This window comes from Dipodomys merriami, unplaced genomic scaffold, assembly GCF_024711535.1.
Source record: "Dipodomys merriami isolate MVZ:Mamm:240054 unplaced genomic scaffold, mDipMer1.0.p SCAF_11, whole genome shotgun sequence".
NCBI lineage: Eukaryota > Metazoa > Chordata > Mammalia > Rodentia > Heteromyidae > Dipodomys > Dipodomys merriami.
In genome coordinates, this window is record NW_027202382.1 from 49,949,132 (window position 1) to 49,968,022 (window position 18,891).

Below are 18,891 nucleotides of genomic sequence, written 5' to 3' on the forward strand. Positions count from 1 at the left end.
GCACACTTAAAAATGATATAGAATTGACCATCTACCTATATTCACATTGTGCAGCCATCACCAACAACCAACCCTCCCTCCCTCTCTGTCTCTCTCTGTCTCTCTGTCTGTCTCTCTCTTCCCCTCCTTCCTTCCCTCCCTCTCCACCCCATTCCCTTCTTCTCCCTCTTCCTCTTTCTCCTCCTCCCCCCTTCTTCTTTGGTTGGTTGTGGGGCTTGAGCTCTGGGCTGGGGCACTGTCCCTGAGCTCTTTTTTTTTTTTGGGTCCGGTCGTGGGGCCTGAACTCTGGGCCTGGGCGCTCTCCCTCAGCTCTTCAGTTCAAGGCTAGCGCTCTACCACTTGAGCCACAGCGCCACTTCCGGCTTTTTCCTTTTTGCTTATGTGGTGCTGAGGAATCGAACCCAGGGCCTTGAGCATGCAAGGCAAGCGCTCTACCACTGAGCCACCTTCCCAGCCCTCCCTGAGCTCTTTTGCTCAAGGTGAACCACTCTACCACTTTGAGCCACGGTGCTATGCCATTTCTGACTTTTTTGAGTAGTTTATTGGAGATAAGAGTCTTATGGAGTTTCCTGCCTGTGCTGGCTTTGAATTGCAATTCTCAGATCTCAGCCTCCTGAGTCAGGTGGGAGCCACTGGCGCCCTGCTAATTAATTAATTCATTAATTAATTTCTTCCTTTCGCTGTGCCATTAACCTATGGGCACAGAATCCAGGCAGTGCTACAGGTCACTAAAGGTCTTGTGGGTTGGTTGGTAATGCTATTTTTTTCTTTTTTCTTTTTGTGCTGGTCCTGAGGTTTGAACTTATGGTCTGGATGCTGTCCCTGAGTTTTTTTGTTCAAGGCTAGTGGCTCTACCATTTGAGCCACAGTTCCACTTCCAGCTTTTTAATGGATAAGTGGAGATAAGAGTCTGACACACTGGTTGGCTTAGAGCCACAGTCCTCCAATCTCAGCGTCTTTTTTCTTTTTTGTCCATTGTGGGGCCTGAACTCTGGGGCCTGGGCGCTGTCCCTCAGCTCTTCAACTCAAGGCCAGCACTCTACCACTTGAGCCACAGCACCACTTCCGGCTTTTTCTGCTAAAATTGTGCTGAGGAATCGAACCTAGGGCCTCATGCATGCAAGGCACACTCTACTACTGAGTATGTTCCCAGCCCTATCTCATCCTCTTGAGGACCTAGGATTACAGGTGTGAGCCATGTGTGCCAGATAGTCTATTTTTATTGTCTTGAGGCATTGTTATACTGTTGTTCTTAGTAGTGGTACATATTTTCCATTCCTACCAAAGGTACCTGAGAGAGTTATTTCCTCCCAAAAACATCTATAACTGTCCTAGATGGGTGTTGCCTTGTGCTCAGGGCTAGATAGGTATGTTGTGTTGTGCTCACAGGGACTAGCTTTAGCTTTCCTGTGGCTTGGATCATTTTGACTTCTCCATTTGGACAACAAGCTGTTTCCTGGCTCTTCTTAAATTCAGGAGCTTTAGAAATTGTTCTTTTTTCCTAAAATATGAATATGGAGTACAGTTTACTAAAAATTCATAGGAAATTGCTGATTCTTTTGAATTGCCAAGTGATAAGGTTGCTTTGGAAAAATTTGGAAATGGTAGAAAATGAGACTCATGAAAGACACCAGCTTGCCGGGCACCGGTGGCTCACACCTGTCATCCTAGCTACTCAGGAGGCTGAGACCTGAGGATCTCAGGTCAAAGCCAGCCCGGGCAAGGAACATCTGTGAGACTCTTATCTCTAATGAACCACCAGAAAACCAGAAGTGGCGCTGTGGCTCAAGTGGTAGAGTATGCTAGCCTCCAGCTGAAGAGCACAGGGACAGCACCCAGGCCCAGAGTTCAAGACCCACGACCGACAAAAACACCACTACCAACAACAAAAAGAAAAACACTAGCTTATATTTCAAGGTGTCAGGATATCATCAGGGAAGGAACCTAATGTTAACACTTTGAAAGAACATGGAATGTACCTTTCAGTATTTCTAGTGGTGTTTTATGAGTATATGTTTCATGTACTTGTATGTATATACACATTTATATATACATACATATCTATAACTATATACATTTATATATACATACATATCTATAAATGTTCTCTTACTGGCAAAAAGTAAGAGAACACTTTTGGACAGAACTGTTTTTCAATGTATGGGATTACTCCAATAGTATTGTATGTTGACCTGGAGTATGACATTATCCTGTGTGGAGTAGAGAGCAATGAGTGAATCCCAGACATTGTCTTGTTTTGGGTCCAAGCCTCAGTATATTGTGTCTTCCTTTGTGAGGCACAAGACACCAAGAGTGGAGTCTGGAGTGGTTTTCAGAGTTCAAGAGATTGATGATTGATGAGGGAATAAGACACAGGCAGGCAGGGCAAAGGTACCTAACGGAAAAAAATGAGGCATGGCATGTATAGATACATGGGATGCCTTAAGAAAGGTCAGAATTCTCAGGGATGGTGTGCACAGAGGAGATTGACTTCACCATTGGAATTGGCTGGGTCACCCCTCCGTTTACCTACTTGGGGCTTTGGGCTATACCCTTTAGAGAACAGAGATCCAACCGCTTTTTAACATAGATAGTACGGGTTTTTGTTTTTAATTTTTTTTTGGGGGGGTCCGGTCGTAGGGCCTGAACTCTGGGCCTGAGCGCTGTCCCTTAGCTCTTTTTTTTTTTTTTTTTTTTTTTTTTTTTTTTGGGTCCGGTTGTGGGGCCTGAACTCTGGGCCTGGGCGCTGTCCCTCAGCTCTTCAGCTCAAGGCTAGCACTCTACCACTTGAGCCACAGCGCCACTTCCGGCTTTTTTCTTTTTGCTTATGTGGTGCTGAGGAATTGAACCCAGGGCCTCAGGCTTGCAAGACAAGCGCTCTACCACTGAGCCACCTTCCTAGCCCTGTCCCTTAGCTCTTCAGCTCAAGGCTAGCGCTCTACCACTTGAGCCACAGCACTACTGCTGGCTTTTTTCTTTTTGCTTATGTGGTGCTGAGGAATCGAACCCAGGGCCTCAGGCATGCAAGGCAAGCACTCTACTACTGAGCCACCTTCCCAGCCTTGTTTTTAATATTTTTTATTGTCAAGGAGATGAACAGAGGAGTTAGAGTTACTTAAGTAAGGGCATTTCTTATCAAACTTGTTTACCCTTCCCTCATTTTTCTCCCAATCCCACCCCCCATACAGTTTTTTTTGGGGGGGTTCTGTCATGGCGCTTGAACTCTGGGCCTGGGCACTATCCCTGAGCTCCACTTGAGCCCCAGCACCACTTCTGGCTTTTTTCTGTTTATGCGGTGCGGAGGAATTGAACCCAGGGCCTCATGCATGCGAGGCAAGTACTCTACACTGAGCCACTTTCTGAGCCCCATTACAGGGTTTTTAAGGAGTTAAATAGAACTGTGATTTGGAGATTGAGGTTCAAAGCCAGCCAGTGCAGAAAAGTTCTTGAGGCTATTACCTCCAATTAACCTACTGTGACTTAAGTAGTAGAGTACTAGTCTCGAGCAAATAAAACTTAGGGACAGTGCCCAGGCCCTGTGTTCAAGCCCCAAGCCCTCCCCCCCGCCCCCCCTTGCCACGAGACTAATAAGTAGGTACAGGGATCTGTACCTGTGTCCTAGCACTTGAAAGGCTGAAGCAGGAGGATTGCTTGAAATCAGAAGTTTGAGACCAGCCTAAGCAATGTGATGGAATACCCTCTCAAAATAAATAAAAAGGAAACAAAGGAAAATGGGGATGTTAGAAAGAAGGGACATTTTAGCTATTGCATTCATTTGGGAGGCAAGTCTCCAGAGATTTTTGCTTGTTTTTGGCCGTACAAAGGTTTGAATTCAGTTCCTTGCCCTTGTTAGGCAGGTTCTCTATCACTTGAGTCTGGTCTCCAGCTAGAATAGAAGAGGTTTGTTTCTGTTGGCACATGGACAATACTGAAAGTATCACTTTCTATTTAGTTGTAAAGAGGAGTTTCAATTCCACAGGTTATGAGTAATATATTGAGTAAGAATAGCTAATCTCTATTGAGAGCTATGTGCCATCCCAAACTCTTAAGCATCCTGCAGTTTTTCTCTTACCTCTGGTAGGCATTGGTATTGGGTAGGTAAAAGAGGGCAGAATTAAGATTGCTACTTAATACCCTACTCTGTGGCCCAGTGACTGAAGCAACATAATCATTAGATAGGCATGGGGTGGAGGTGGTAGTAGTAGTAGTAGTAGTAGTAGTAGTAGTAGTAATGATTGTGGTGGTGATGATGGCAGTGGTGTGTGTGTGTGTATACTGTTGACTGGAGTATTCGCAGCACCCCATGGGAATCAGGCTTCACACATGTGTTGGGCAGGCAGCAAGCATCAAGTGAGCTACCCATGCCATGTTTGGCCTAAGGTATCATGAAGCCACACTCTGATTCTCGGTAGTTTCAGGTCCTCTTGGTTAAAGGGGAGGGAACATAGACCCCACTCTGGGGGAGGTGTACCAACATCACATTGCTAAGGAAAACATAGTGGGGTATGTATTCCCCTCCTCCCCCACCCTGTTTGAAAATGGGTGCTGGCTGCAAGAGCCTGAGGTGAAGGCAGCGGGATAGATAGCCTTGTCTTTGCAGAGAGGCCCAGTGAAGGGTTAAGCAGCAGATGGAAAGGGATTCTGTTCTGATGTTTTGAATTCTCTTAACTGATTTCTGGGGCTACTTTGGATATTAATTGTATCTTCCAAATTTAGAAACAAACTTTTTTTTTCCTGCCAAGGGGGTACAAAAAGACAAAAGAGAGAAAGAAAATCTCAGATACTGAAAGGATTCATTCTTTCTCATCTCCGCCCTCTTTGGTAATTAGCTTGTGAAGCTGGTATGTAGAAATGCTTGAGATTGGGGTCAGCAGATATTTGTCTGCATCTCTAAGGCTGCTGGGCTGAAAATCCCTCTGTCTTTGAGAACTATTTGTATCTGTCCTTTCTTGTTCTCAAGGAGGAAGTTGCCTCTTACAGCTTTTCTAAAGCAGACAGGAGCCAGGACCAGAATTTGGTGGTTTTTTTGTATAGGTTAGAACCCAGACTCTACTCTGGGTACTGAGGGAGGCAAGCATTCTACCACTGAGCCACCTTCCCAGCCCTCTGGGTACAGAGGGATGCTTTCTAATTAAAGGAATCTTAGCTGACCATGCAGTATGTGTGGGGGAAAAGACTCTTATTGTGAAAAGCCGAGGTCAGGCGTAGCCATAAAATCCTGAAGACAAGTTTAAAGAGAATGGAAGGTTCCTTTCCTTTACATCTGCACTTACTACCCTAGGGACATCCTTACAAGGTAGGTAGGTGATTAGTGAAAACTGGCACCCAGCTCAAATGGCAAGATAGAAATAATATTGATGCCAAAGTGGAAAAGGTACATGTTCCATTCAAGAATGATTTTATTTGACCCTTCTTTTCCTCCACTGAAATATGAGAGCTATCCAGCTATGTTCTTTTGCTCTCCTAGTGAGTAATTTTATTTCTGATTTCTTTATCTTATTTTTTTTAAATAAGTTTTTTTTTTTTTGGTCGGTTTTGGGGCTTGAACTCTGGGCTTGGGCACTGTCCCTGTGCTCTTCAGCTCAAGGGGAGCGCTCTACCGATTGAGCCACAGCGCCACTTCTGGTTTACTAGTGGTTTATTGGAGATGAGAGTCTCATGGACTTTCCTGCCCGTGCTGGCTTTGAACCATGATCCTCAGATCTCAACCTCCTGTGTAGCTAGGATTACAGGCGTGAGCCACCGGCTCCCGGCTTTTAAGTAAGTTTTTTATTGTGAAAATGTACGGAGGGGTTACAATCACAAGCAAGGTAATGAGTACATTTCTTATCAAATGTTGTTTTCCCCTATCATCCCTTCCCTCCCACCTCCACAACTACATTCGCCCCCCCCCCCCTTATTTCTGATTTCTTTTGAGCTGTACTTAAACTTAGGAGATTTGCAGCAGTTACAGTTGGCTTTCTTTATACTAGCCTTGTATTCTGTAGTAGATGTGGAAATGATTTATGGATGCTTTCTGGGTAGAAGGAGGGAAATCATCTCTGAGATGGCATGGCTTCTAGGGATGGAGAGCCCAGCTTGCTAGGTCCTAGGGCTCAAAGGGGGATTGTGGCAGTGGCTTTGTCCAGGCAGGGCCTTGGTGCTGTCTCTTTTTTGCTCCAGGCTAGTGTTTTACCATTTGAGTCACAGCTCTACTTTTTGATGGTTAATTGAAGATAAGAGTCTCATGGACTTTCCTGCCTGGTCTGGCTTTGAACCACAATCCTCGAATCTCAGCCTCCTGAGTAGCTAGGATTATAGGTGTGAGCCATTGGTACCTGGCTTCTCTCCCCTACCCCCCCCCCTTTTTTTTTGTGCCTGCACTCAAGGCCCAACTCTCTTGCCTTGCCTGGCTCTTTCATTGTGACTTGTGCTTTTTCTTTGAGCCATACCTTTCACCTGGGTATTTTGCTAATTACTTGGAGATAGAATCTCTTGGACTTTTCTGTCTAGGATGACTTCAAACCTTGATGCACCAATGTCAGCTAGGATTATAGATGTGAGTCATCAGTGTCTGGCTCACTTCTACTTTCTGGAAAGCCCTACCTAGCTATATCACCAGACACCAGAGCAGACCTTGGAGTTGGCTTTGTGAAATGTAGAATTTGTGATCTATGCACCAGTTTTTTTTTTTTTTGCCAGTCCTGGGGGTTGAACTCAGGCCTAAGCACTGTCTCTGAGCTTCTTTTGCTCAAAGCTAGCATCTACTATTAGAGCCATAGCACCACTTCTGGCTTTTGCTGTTTATGTGGTACTGAGGAATTGAACTCAGGGCTTTATGCATGCTAGGTGAGCACTCTACCACCAAACCACATTCCCAGCCCACCAAGTAGTTTTTTTTTGGGGGGGGGAGGGCGCTCAGTCATGGGGCTTGAACTCTGGGCCTGGACGCTGTCCCTGAGCTCTTCAGCTCAAGGCGAATGTTCTACCACTTGAGCCACAGCAAAACTTCTGGTTTTCTGGTGGTTTATTGGAGATAAGAGTCTCATGGACTTTCCTGCCTGGGCTGGCTTTGAACCACGATGCTCAGATCTCAGCCTCCTGAGTAGCTAGGATTATAGGTGTGAGCCACTAGCACTGGGCTCCAAGTTGATCCCTGTGGGCTACAGAACACCACTCCTGGTGCATGGGTCATGCTTGTCTTGAGAAGCCTCCTGCCTGCTCTTTGAACTGGGCTAGCCTAGTTTGTGTGCTACTGCCCCTTGAGCTGACTAGTTGACTCCTCACAAACTGTGAAGACTTTTTGGGGAGCAGTTTAAATTTCTGGTAACTAATTATTTTACTATCAGTCTTTTTTTTTTTTTTTTCTTTTGGATCCTGTTGTGGGGCCTGAACTCTGGGCCTGGACGCTGTCCCTCAGCTCTTCAACTCAAGGCTAGCCCTCTACCACTTGAGCTACAGTGCCACTTTCGGCTTTTTTTTCTTTTTGCTTATGTGGTGCTGAGGAATCGAACCCAGGGCCTCAGGCATGCAAGGCAAGCACTCTACCACTGAGCCACCTTCCCAGTCCTATCAAAGTTTTACCTAATAGTTTTAGGATCCATTGATGCATTAGATCTGAGCCAGGATGATGGTAGTCATAGTATGGTGACTTTTCACTTGTATGGATTTTTGTGCTCACTTGTTGACATTCTAGTATAGGAATTTTGCTTTCATTTGCTTATTATCAAGTCATTTATCTTTTGTTCATACAGATTTACTATCATTGGGTCTGGTGGGTTATAATCTATTATAGGCATCATCTCTTTTGGTGCTTAAAGTGTCCTAGACTTGGCCAATAGGAACTATAAGGTGTTAGACTGTATTCTTGTAACATATTTGTCATCCTTTGAGCACTATCTTTCTTTGCATGACACACTAAATTCTACCTGCGTTTTTCTTATCCAACTTGCCATTAGACATGTCTTGTGGGGGCTTCTGTTACAGGAAATTGTACTCGAGAACTGAGATGCAATGCTTGGTCACCTGTTGTTGCTAGGTCCCTATAGAAGTCAGATCTCACCCCCTTTTTATTATTGTTGTTGTTATTGCCGTCCTGGGGCTTGAACTCAGGGCCTGGGCACTGTTCTTTAGCTTCTTTTTGCTCATGGCTAGCACTCTTACCATTAGAGTCACAGCTCCACTTCTGGCTTTTTCTGTTTATGTGGTACTGAGGAATTGAACCCATGGCTTCATGCATGCTAGGCAAGCACTCTACCACTAAGCCACATTCCTAGCCCCTTTTATTGTTATTGTAAAGGCAATATGCAGAGGGGTTACAATTATATAAGTCCCGTAAAGAGTACATTTCTTAGCCAGGAAGTGGTGGCTCAAGCCTGTAATTCTAGCTACAGGAGGCTAAGATCTGAGGATTATGGTTTGAAGCCAACTAGGGCAGGAAAGTTGGTAATTTATTTTTATTTTATTTTATTTTTGGTCTGTTGTGAGGCTTGAACTCTGGGCCCGGGCTCTGTCCCTCAGCTCTTCAGCTCAAAGCAGCACTCTGCCACTTGAGCTACTGTACCACTTCTGGTTTTCTGGTGGTTTGTTGGAGATAGAGTCTTATGGACTTTCCTGCTGGGGCTGGCTTTGAACCATGATCCTCAGATCTCAGCCTCTTGAGTAGCTAGGGTTACAGGAATGAGCCATTGGTGCCCAGGTAAGTCTGTAAAACTTTTATCCAATAAATCACAGAAAAAGCTGGAAGTGTCTCTGTGGCTCAAGTGGTAGAGTGCTAGCCTTGAGCACAAAGGGGCTCAGAGACAGTGTGGAGGCCCAGAGTTCAAGCCCCATTATTAGCCAAAACAAAACAAAACAAAAAACCAAAAAACAAATCCTCCCCTCTCCTCTCCTTCCCTCCCAACCCCTCCTCTCCCCTCTCCTCCCCTCTCAACCCCTCCCCTCCCCTCCTCTTCCCTTCTTCCCTTTGCCTGTGGGTCGTGGGCTTGAACTCAGGGTCTGGGCACTTTCTCTGAGCTTTTTTTGCTCAAGGCTAGTACTCTACCACTTTGAGCCACAGCTCCATTTCTGGATTTCTGGTAGTTAATTGGAGATATGTCTTGTGGACTTTCTTACATGGGCTGGCTTTATACCCCAGTGTTCAGTTCTCAGCCTCCAGAGTAGCTAGGATTATAGGCATGCCCTACCAGTACCCAGACAGCAAGAGTACGTTTCTTTTTCTTCTCCTTTTTTTTTTTTTTTTTAAATGGTCTGGGCCTGAGCTCTGTCCCTTTGTGTCAAGTCTAGAACCCTACCACCTGAGCCACAGTCCCACTTCTAGCTTTTTTTTTTGTCGGTTGCAGGGCTTGAACTCTGTGCCTCAGCGCTGTCCCTCAGCTCTTCAGCTCAAGGCAAGCAAGCGCTCTACCACTTGAGCTACAGTGCCACTTCACTTCTAGCTTTTTATGAATAGTTTATTGGACCTAAGAGTCTCATGGACTTCCTTGCCTGAGCTGGCTTTGAACCAACCCACAATCCACATGTCTCAGCCTCCTGAGTAGCTAGGATGACAGGGGTGAGCCACTGGTGCCTCGCCAAGATTACATTTCTTTTTGGACAATGTCACCCATTCCCTTGTTCTCCCCTTCCTTCCAGACCTTCTTTTATATGCCTTCCTGTTTATTGGCAGAAGCTGTGTTGGTCAGTTTTTGCTTGTTGTGACAAATGACTGAGAAAACCAACTTATAGGAGGAAGATCTACTTTGGCTCACATTTGGAATTTGGAAGTGAGCCATATCTCAGATATGTCAGATTTCTAATGATACAGGAGACATGTGAATACATCTTTATTATTAAGAATCCTGTCCTGAGCTACAGGTTAGATAAACAGTTCTGTGAGTGGCAAACCTTCCTCCAGGAGGCGACCATTCTGTTCTTGGGTAGATTACCGGACATGTATTAGGTGTTGAGGTTTGTCACTGATTTTAGACAAGTCTGCCCCTGATGCACCCAAGTTGCTGACTTTTTTAATTTTTTTCCTAGCAGGCAGTTCCGGCCAAGGGGGAGACTAAGCAAGAGTGTTGCATGAAAACAGAGCTGCTAAGAGAAGGTAAGGGTCAGTTTACTTAGACAAGAAAGGTAACTTTCCTGTATGCAACTTAAATAGATAGATATGCATATACACACATACAGACACACAAAATGTCTGCTACAAAGGGAAAAGATTGAGTATGAAAAACAAAACCCTGCATATTCTCATCTTATAGTATTCCAAAAAGAAAAATTTGAGTGAGTGTATGAATGTTTATAGAATCTATACTTACATCACTGAAAACTGGAAGCTACTCAGGCCTTGTCTGATAACATACTAGATAAATTGAGATGCCTGCACCTGGTGGAGTGGTAGAAAAACAGCATGGTTCATACAATGACCTGGATGATTTTTTTTTTTCCAACTATTTATTTATTTTGGCCGGTCATGGAGCCTGAACTCTGGGCCTGGGCGCTGTCCCTCAGTTCTTCAGCTCAAGGCTAGCGCCACTTGAGCCATAGCACCACTTCTGTCTGACTTTTTTCTTTTTGCTTATGTGGTGCTGAGGAATCAAACCCAGGGCCTCATACATGCAAGGCAAGCGCTCTACCACTGAGCCACCTTCCCAGCCAACCTGGATGATTTTTTGTGTGTGTTTTTGGTCAGTCATGGATCTTGGACTCTGAGGGTGAGCATTGACCCTGAGCTTTTTGCTCAAGGCTAGAGCTCTTCCACTTGAGCTTTAGCTCTTACAGTTTTTTTGGTGGTTAATTGGAGAGAAGAATCTCATGGACTTTCCTGCCTAGGCTGGCTTCAAACCATGGTCCTCAGATCTCAGCCTCCTGAGTAGCTAGGATTGCAGGTGTGAGCCACCAGTGACTACGACATGGATGCACTTTAAGTGTGCGTTGGTAAGAAAAGAGCCAGGTTCCAAAGGCCACATGCTGTGTGACTCTGTTCATATGTCATTCTGGAGAAAGTAAACTAGAAGCTCAGAGGGAAGGATGTTGAAAAGGGGTATCTAACAGAGGTATGCAGTATGAGGAGAGATTGAAGAGCTGTTCTGTAAGAGGTTAGGGGGAATGCCGAGCATATTTTTAGATGTGCCTGCAGAGCATATACCAAGTGTCTATACTCTGTGTCCAATGTGGCCACCTCTGCAGGAGCTCGTCATAAGATTTTGAAGGTATGTGTTTCTTACAACCCTTCAAGGCATGCAGCTACAGGAGTAGCTCAGACTCTGGTCCTGTGGGAGGCTCTGAATCAGGTCTTCTTTTACTAGACAGGCTATTGGCAATTGGCTGCATTATGCCCTTACCCAGAGCAGAGTCTCTGTGTGTGCCTGTTCAGACCTCAGCCCACTGGTCCCTTGACTTCTCGTTCCTGATGCACTATGGTGACTTTGCTCTCTCTGTTGCCAGCTCTGAGGCTGGCAACTGTTTATTCCATAGGCTTTTACCATTCCCTTTTACCCTTTTGGTAGAGTTACTGTATGTATAAGGTGCCAGGAGGACTATCTTGCCTGGTGCTTTTCCTTCCTCACTTATGACCTCTGAGCCAAGCCTGGAATCCTTAGGAGTCCTAGGCTCTTTATACAGTGGCTTATCTTATCTCCAATTAACCACCAGAAAACTGGAAGTGGCTGTGACTCAAAGTTGTAGAGCGCTAGACTTGAGCAAGAGCTTAGGGACCAAGCCCAGGTCCTGAGTTCATGACCCACCCATTCCCCCTCAAAACCAACCAACAAACATGAATTTTCCTGTTCTGGCTGCCTTCAAACCCCTATCCTCAGATCTCAGCCTCCTCAGTAGCTAGGATCACAGGTGTGAGCCTGGCCTGATTTTTCCCTCCCTCCCTTCCTTTTTTTTTTTTTTTTTTGTCAATCATGGGGATTGAACTCTGGGCCTGTGCCCTGTCCTTGTGCTCTTCAGCTCAAAGCAAGCGCTCTACCACTTGAGCCACAGTGCCACTTCCAGTTTTCTAGTGCTTTATTGGAGATAAGAGTCTCATGGACTTTCCTGCTTGGGCTGGCTTTGAACCATGATCCTCAGATCTCAGTCTCTTGAGTAGCTAGGATTACAGGCATGAGCCACTGGCACCCGGCTTCTTCCTTTTCTTTTCTTTTTTTGTGGAAGGAAAATGGTTTATTGAAAGCTGGGCCTGAAGAAGACAGGAAACTAGAATTTCTTATCTCAAGGAATTTCAGTGCACAAAGAACTTTTAAAAGAGAAAGAAGGCTATATTAATATTTTTTTGATGCTGCCCTTTGAAACACAAATGTTCATTTAGACATCAAAAATAATTTTATTTTGGTGAATTCTAGTTATCTTTTTTTTTTTTTGACTTCTAATGCTTTTTGGTTTAATATGTAAGAAACTTATTTAGTAGACAATCACAAAGATTTATGCCTACTTTTTCTTTGTGTAGATTTTTTTTTTTTTTTTTGGTTGGTTATAGGGCTTGAACTCTGGGTCTGGCCGCCGTCCCTCAGCTCTTCTACTTAAGGCAAGCACTCTACTTCTTTTTTTTTTATATTTTTTTTTTATTGTTAAAATACTGTACAGAGGAGTTACGTGGGAAGAATAATGAGTACATTTCTTATCAAGCATTGTTGCTTCCTCCTTTGTTTCCCCTTCCTATTCCTTAAGCACTCTATTTCTTGAGCCACAGCATAACTCCTGGTTTCCTGATAGTTTATTGGAGATAAGATTCTCATGGACTTTCCTGCCTGGGCTGGCTTTGAACTGTGATCCTCAGATCTCAGCCTCCTTAGTAGCTAGGATGACAGGCATGAGCCACCGGTGCCCAGCTCTTTTTTTTTCTTTTTGGGGCATCCAGTCGTGGGCCTGAACTCTGGGCCTGGGCGCTGTCCCTCAGCTCTTCACCTCAAGGCTAGCGCTCTACCACTTGAGCCACAGCACCACTTCTGGCTTTTTTTTTTTCTTGCTTATGTGGTGCTGAGGAATCGAACCCAGGGCCTCAAACATGCAAGGCAAGCGCTCTACTACTGAGCCACCTTCCCAGCCTGGTGCCCAGCTCTTTTTGTGTAGATTAAAAAAAATTATTTATTTTGAGATTCCTACTGAGGTTTGCACTCAAGGCCTTTAGGTTGCTCAGCTTGCTTGCTGGGCTAGTTCTCTACCATTTGAGCCACACTTCTGGCCCAGCTTTCTGCTGGTCTTTTTTTTTTTTTTTTGATGGTTGTGGGGCTTGAATCTGGCCTCAGCTCTTCAGCTCAAGGCAAGCACTCTACCACTTGAGCCACAGCGCCACTTCCGGTTTTCTAGTAGTTAATTGAAGATAAGAGTCTCATGGACTTTCCTACCTTGGCTGGCTTTGAACTGCAATCCTCAGATCTCAGACTCCTGAGCCACTGGTGCCTGGCATGTCCTGAATTTTTTGTGTACTATCCATTAATATATCCAAGTTTCTGGGTTAGTAGTTCTGGTATGCAATAGGTAATTAAAATTAATTTCCCTTCTGAGTCTTTTTTTTTTTTTTTGGGTCCGGTCATGGGGCCTGAACTCTGGGCCTGGGTGCTGTCCCTCAGCTCTTCAGCTCAAGGCTAGCACTCTACCACTTGAGCCACAACGCCACTTCCGGCTTTTTTCTTATGTGGTGCTGAGGAATCGAACCCAGGGCCTCAAGCATGCAAGGCAAGTGCTCTGCCACTGAGCCACCTTCCCAGCCCCTGAGTCTTTCTTTTTTAAATTGTTTAGTTCTTTTAAAAAATTAAGGACTGGGCTGGGAAGGGGGCTCTGGTAGAGTGCTTGCCTTGCATACATGGCACCCTAGGTTCGATTCCTCAGCACCACATAAGCAGACAAAGCTGGAAGTGGCTCTGTTAACTCAAGTGGTAGAGCTTTAGCCTTGAATTGAAGAGCTGAGGGACAGCGTCCAGGCTCAGAGTTCAGGCCCCATGACTGGCCAAAATAAATAAATAATTGAAGATTGTATACTTTTTTTTTTTTTTTTTAGTATTTTTGTTAGCTTATATTAGTCATGTGGGGAGTTTGCTACATCTACATACAAGTTTACACCGTTTTACAATCAATCTCACCCCTCTGTCACTCCTCCTTTCTTCCCCCAACAAATTCAGCCCCCAACAGGTTTCCTTGCTCCATTTTTATAGTTGCAAGTAATTTATTTAAACAATTTTCAACCTCTTTCATCCTGCTCACAAGCTCACCCCCTGCTAATTCCCACTATTCACAGTATTTATTTCCTTCAACCCTACTAACCAACCTCTTGCATCAAGTTTGTCTATGCTGCTCTCAAATATACTTAGAAATGTATTTCAAATATTCCTTCTCTCCATCCCTTTCTCTCTTCCTCTTACCTGTCTTTCAATTTTTCTGTCTTGTTCTCTCCTCCTTCCCTTCCCTTCCCTTCCCTTCCCTTCCCTTCCTTTCCCTTTCCCTTTCCCTTTCCCTTTCCCCTTTCCCCTTTCCCCTTTCCCCTTTCCCCTTTCCCCTTTCCCCTTTCCCCTTCCCCCTTCCCCCTTCCCCCTTCCCCCTTCCCCCTTCCCTTTCCCTTCCTTTCCTTCCTTTCCTTTCCTTTCCTTTCCTTTCCTTTCCTTTCCTTTCCTTTCCTTTCCTTTCCTTTCCTTTCCTTTCCTTTCCTTTCCTTTCCTTTCCTTTCCTTTCCTTCATCCTTTCCTTCATCCTTTCCTTCATCTTTCCTTTTTTTCTTTATCCTATCTGTCCGTTCATCTGTCCTTTGGATAGAACTCAGGGCCCGGGCACTGTCTTTGAGCTTTCTGCTCAAGAATAGCACTTTACCACTTGAGACACAGCTCCACTTCAGGCTTTTTGATGATTAATGGGAGGTAAGAGTCTCATGGATTTTCCTGCTTGGGGGGCTGAGAAAAACTTTGTTTAACCAAAGGGTGTTGCTTGGCTCTTTAACTTGCTTTGTGATACAGAAGGATTTTGGAAGTATGAGGTTTTGTCTTAAACTGGTTTCTTTTCAAGATGGAATTACAGCATACCTCAGATTGTACAAGAAATAACAGAGGGTACTTGGTATATTTTGAGATTACTTGTGTACTGTTAATCTTATCTCAAAGTAACTTTAGGTAAATACATTTTACCCACTCAAACTAGCCAATCATGAGCAGATTACATTTTACCTTGTTCAGAGTAGTCAATCATGAACAGATTGTGAACCTTAGCTCAACCAGTCCAACTAGGGATAAAGAGGGGTGCAGCCTGCCTGTCTATGTGCTTGCTTGCCTGCCAGATTTCGGCTGGTGGCACACCCTCCTGCACAGAAATGGATTTTGCCTTGCGGAGACAATTCTTTATTTTTGTATTTATTGTTGTGACTCCAGTGGTTCTTATAACACAGAACCTGTCCACAATCCTCAGATTTCAGCCTCTTGCATAGCAAGGATTACAGGCATTAGCCACTGTGCCTAGTTCAGTCTTACTCCTTTACTCCTTATCCCCTATGGATGATCAACTTGTGTTGAATTTCTCTGTGCTGTTCTTATATAATGTGTTATATAGTTACACACCCTCTTTTTGTCACCCTCTCCTTTCCTTTTCTTCCTGAGTAGTCTCATCTCCTGAATAGATTCATGTTCTATTTAACCATTTAAGAAATTAGATGTGGGTATATATTCGTGTGTGTGTGTGTGTGTGTGTGTGTGTGTGTGTGTGTGTGTGTGTGTGTGTGTGTGTGTGTGTGTGTGTGTGTGTGTGTGTGTGTGTGTGTGTGTGTGTGTGTGTGTGTGTGTGTGTGTGTGTGTGTGTGTGTGTGTGTGTGTGCGCGCGCGCGCACGCGCGCGCGCGCATAAATGTCTTTTAGGTCTAAGTTCTACATATAAGTGAAAACATACTTGTTTTAAGTGAAAACATACTTGTTTTTTTAGCTTGTCTTGTCTCACTCAGTATGGTATCCTCTGATTGTATTTATTTTCCTGTTTTATTTTCCTTTATAACTGTGTAATATTTCATATTGTATGTGTGTGTGTATCACATCTTTATCCATTCATCTGTTGTTGAGCAACTACCTAGTTTTATTCTGTTGTTTGGCTATTAGGAACATTATTGTGATAAACATGGATATGAATGAAGGTTTCTTTCTTTTATTTTCTTTCTTTTTTTCTTTTTTTTTTGTCTGTCATGGAGCTTGAACTCTGGGCCTGGGTGCTGTCCCTGAGTTCTTCAGCTTAAGGCCAGTGCTCTACCACTTGAGCCACAGCATCACTGCCGGTTTTCTGGTAGTTAATTGGAGATAAGAATCTCACGGACTTTCTTGCCCAGGCTGACTTTGAACTATGATCCTCAGATCTCAGCCTCCTGAGTTGCTAGGATTATAGGCATGAGTCATTGGCAGCCAGCTTACAGGTATCTTTTTGATGTATTGATTTACTATCCTTTTGATATATGCCCAATAGTGGTATGGAGAGGTTATAAGGAATCTCCTTTTTGGTTTTTGAGGAATCCCTACTGTTTTCTACAGAGGCTGCAGTAATTGTCATTCCCACCTATGGTGTATGAGGGATCTTCTTTCCTGCATCTCTTGAGCATTTGTTGCTATTTGCTTTCGTGATTGTTACCACTCTGAGTGGGCTGAGATGGAATCAGAGGAAGTTTGATTTACATCTCCTTTGAGACTGTTGCTGAGTACATTTTCATGTATCCACTGTCATTTGTATTTCTTCTTGTGAGTTCTCTGTTCAGTTCACTTGACTATTTGTAGATAGGACTGCTTGTTCTCTTGCAGTTTAATTTTTCCAGTTCTCTGTGTATTCTGGATATTAATCCTTCATCTGTTGAGTAATTAGTAAAGGTTTCTTTCCCCATCCTGTGAGTTGTTTCTTGGTTCTGGTGATTGTTTCTTTAGCTGTGCAAACACTTTTTTGGTATAGTCCTATTTGTCAATTCTTGCTTCCATCCCCTGGGCATCTAGAGTCCTATTCAGGAAAAATTGCATCTTTCATAGTTTGTTTTTCTACATTTTCCTATAGTAGATTTAAAGTTTTAGGTCTTATTTGAGCGATTTGATCCAGCTGGAGTTGGTTTTCATACACAATAATTGATTGAGGTCCAGTTTCAGTCTCTTGCAGTTTTCCCAGCACCATTTGTTGAAGTGGGTGTCTATTCTCTTATGGGGGGTGGGGGGTAGGGTCTGGTTGTGGGGCCTGAACTCTGGGCCTGGGCGCTGTCCCTCAGTTCTTCAGCTCAAGGCTAGCATTCTACCACTTGAGCCACAGCGCCACTACCGGCTTTTTTTCTTTTTGCTTATGTGGTGCTGGGGAATCGAACCCAGGGCCTCATGCATGCAAGGCAAGCACTCTACCACTGAGCCACCTTCTCAGCCCCATCCCCGAGCTTCTTTTGCTCAAGGCTAGTGCTCTACAACATGAACCTTAGCATCACTTCTGGCTATTTCTGTTTATTTGGTACCGAGGAATCGAAGCCAGGTATTCATGCATGCTAGACAAGCACTCTACCACTGAGCCACATTCCCAGCCCCAGTTAGCTGGTGGTACTTTTAAAATAGAGTAACTTTTGTCAGATAAAACCAGGGAGCTCTATCATAATTTCATTAAGTTGTGGTCAAAAAATATAATCTCTCCAGCTGCAGTAATTTTAAATTTATTGAGACTTACCTCATGACCCGTCAAAATGCCTGTCTGTTGATATTGGTAGAGATACCCATGTTGGTAGGTCTGGTCAAGTTGGTTAGTGGTATAGGTCAGTCCCTTGTACCCTAGCTGAGTAGCGTCTGGAGACTTATGTGGCATTTATGTTTGAGAAGTATTGAAATCATAGCTGGGGAATATTGAATTTCCATAAGCAAGTACTCCTTTTTGGTAGGGGGAGGCATAAGGCTTGAACTTTAGGCCTGGGCGCTGTCCCTCAGCTCTTTAGCTCAAGGCTAGTGCTCTACCACTTGAGCCACAGCACCACTTCCAGTTTTCTAGTGGTTTATTGGAGATAAGAGTCTTACGGTCTTTACTGTCCGGGTTGGCTTTGAACCGTGATTCTCAGATCTCATCAGCCTTCTAGTGCCTGGCTTATGATTCTTGTATTTTAAGATTCTATCTTCATCACGAAATGACATCCTAGTGATTAAACTCAGGGCGTGGGCACTGTCCCTGAGTTCTTTTCTTTTGCTCAAGGCTAGCATTCTTCCACTTGAACGATAGCTCTACTTTCCAACTTTTTTTTGTTTGTACTTAGTTGACTTTCTTGGCCAGCCTGGCTTTGAACCATGGTCCTAAGATCTCATCCTCCTGAGTAGTAGGAATACAGGAGTAGTAATTTTTTTGGGGGGGTTCCGGTCATGGGGCCTGAACTCTGGGCCTGGGCACTGTCCCTCAGCTCTTCACCTCAAGGCTAGCGCTCTACCACTTGAGCCACAGCACCACTTCCGACTTTTTTCTTTTTGTTTATGTGGTGCTGAGGAATGGAACCCAGGGCCTCATGCATGCAAGGCAAGTGCTCTACCACTGAGCCACCTTCCCAGCCCCTCATTGTACTAATTTTTTTTTTGGGGTCCGGTCATGGTGCTTGAACTCTGAGCCTGGGCGCTGTCCCTCAGCTCTTCAGCTCAAGGCTAACGCTCTACCACTTGAGCCACCTTCCCAGCCCCTCATTGTAGTAATTTTTTAACTCTGTAATCTATTTTGATATTAAAGTAGCATAGTTCCTCCAATTTAAAAAAGTGTTGCTGGGGACTGGGGGTCTCCCATCTGTAAGCCTAGTAACTCAGGTAGCTGAGATCCAAGGATCACGGTTCAAAGCCAGCCTGGATTGGAAAGCCTATGAAGTCTTATCGGCTTCTAACCCTGAGCTTCTTTTGTTCAAAGTGAGCACTACCGCTTGAGCCACAGTACCCTTCTGGCTTTTTTTGTTTATGTGGTGCTGAGGAATCAAACCCAGGGCTTC

General features: G+C 44.4%; 1 protein-coding gene across 6 annotated transcripts in view; it reads left to right on the plus strand.

Moving 5' to 3' along the window:
* Positions 1–18,891, plus strand: part of Ehmt1 (euchromatic histone lysine methyltransferase 1) — a 129,675-nt gene that overhangs the window by 31,067 nt on the left and 79,717 nt on the right. For 5 of the 6 annotated variants that reach the window (XM_070015166.1, XM_070015171.1, XM_070015167.1 and 2 more), the window contains exon 2: positions 10,000–10,066. In XM_070015166.1, the coding sequence (XP_069871267.1) occupies positions 10,000–10,066 (67 nt within the window). The remainder of the gene's footprint in view (positions 1–9,999; positions 10,067–18,891) is intronic. The other variant, XM_070015169.1, reaches the window with a different exon arrangement.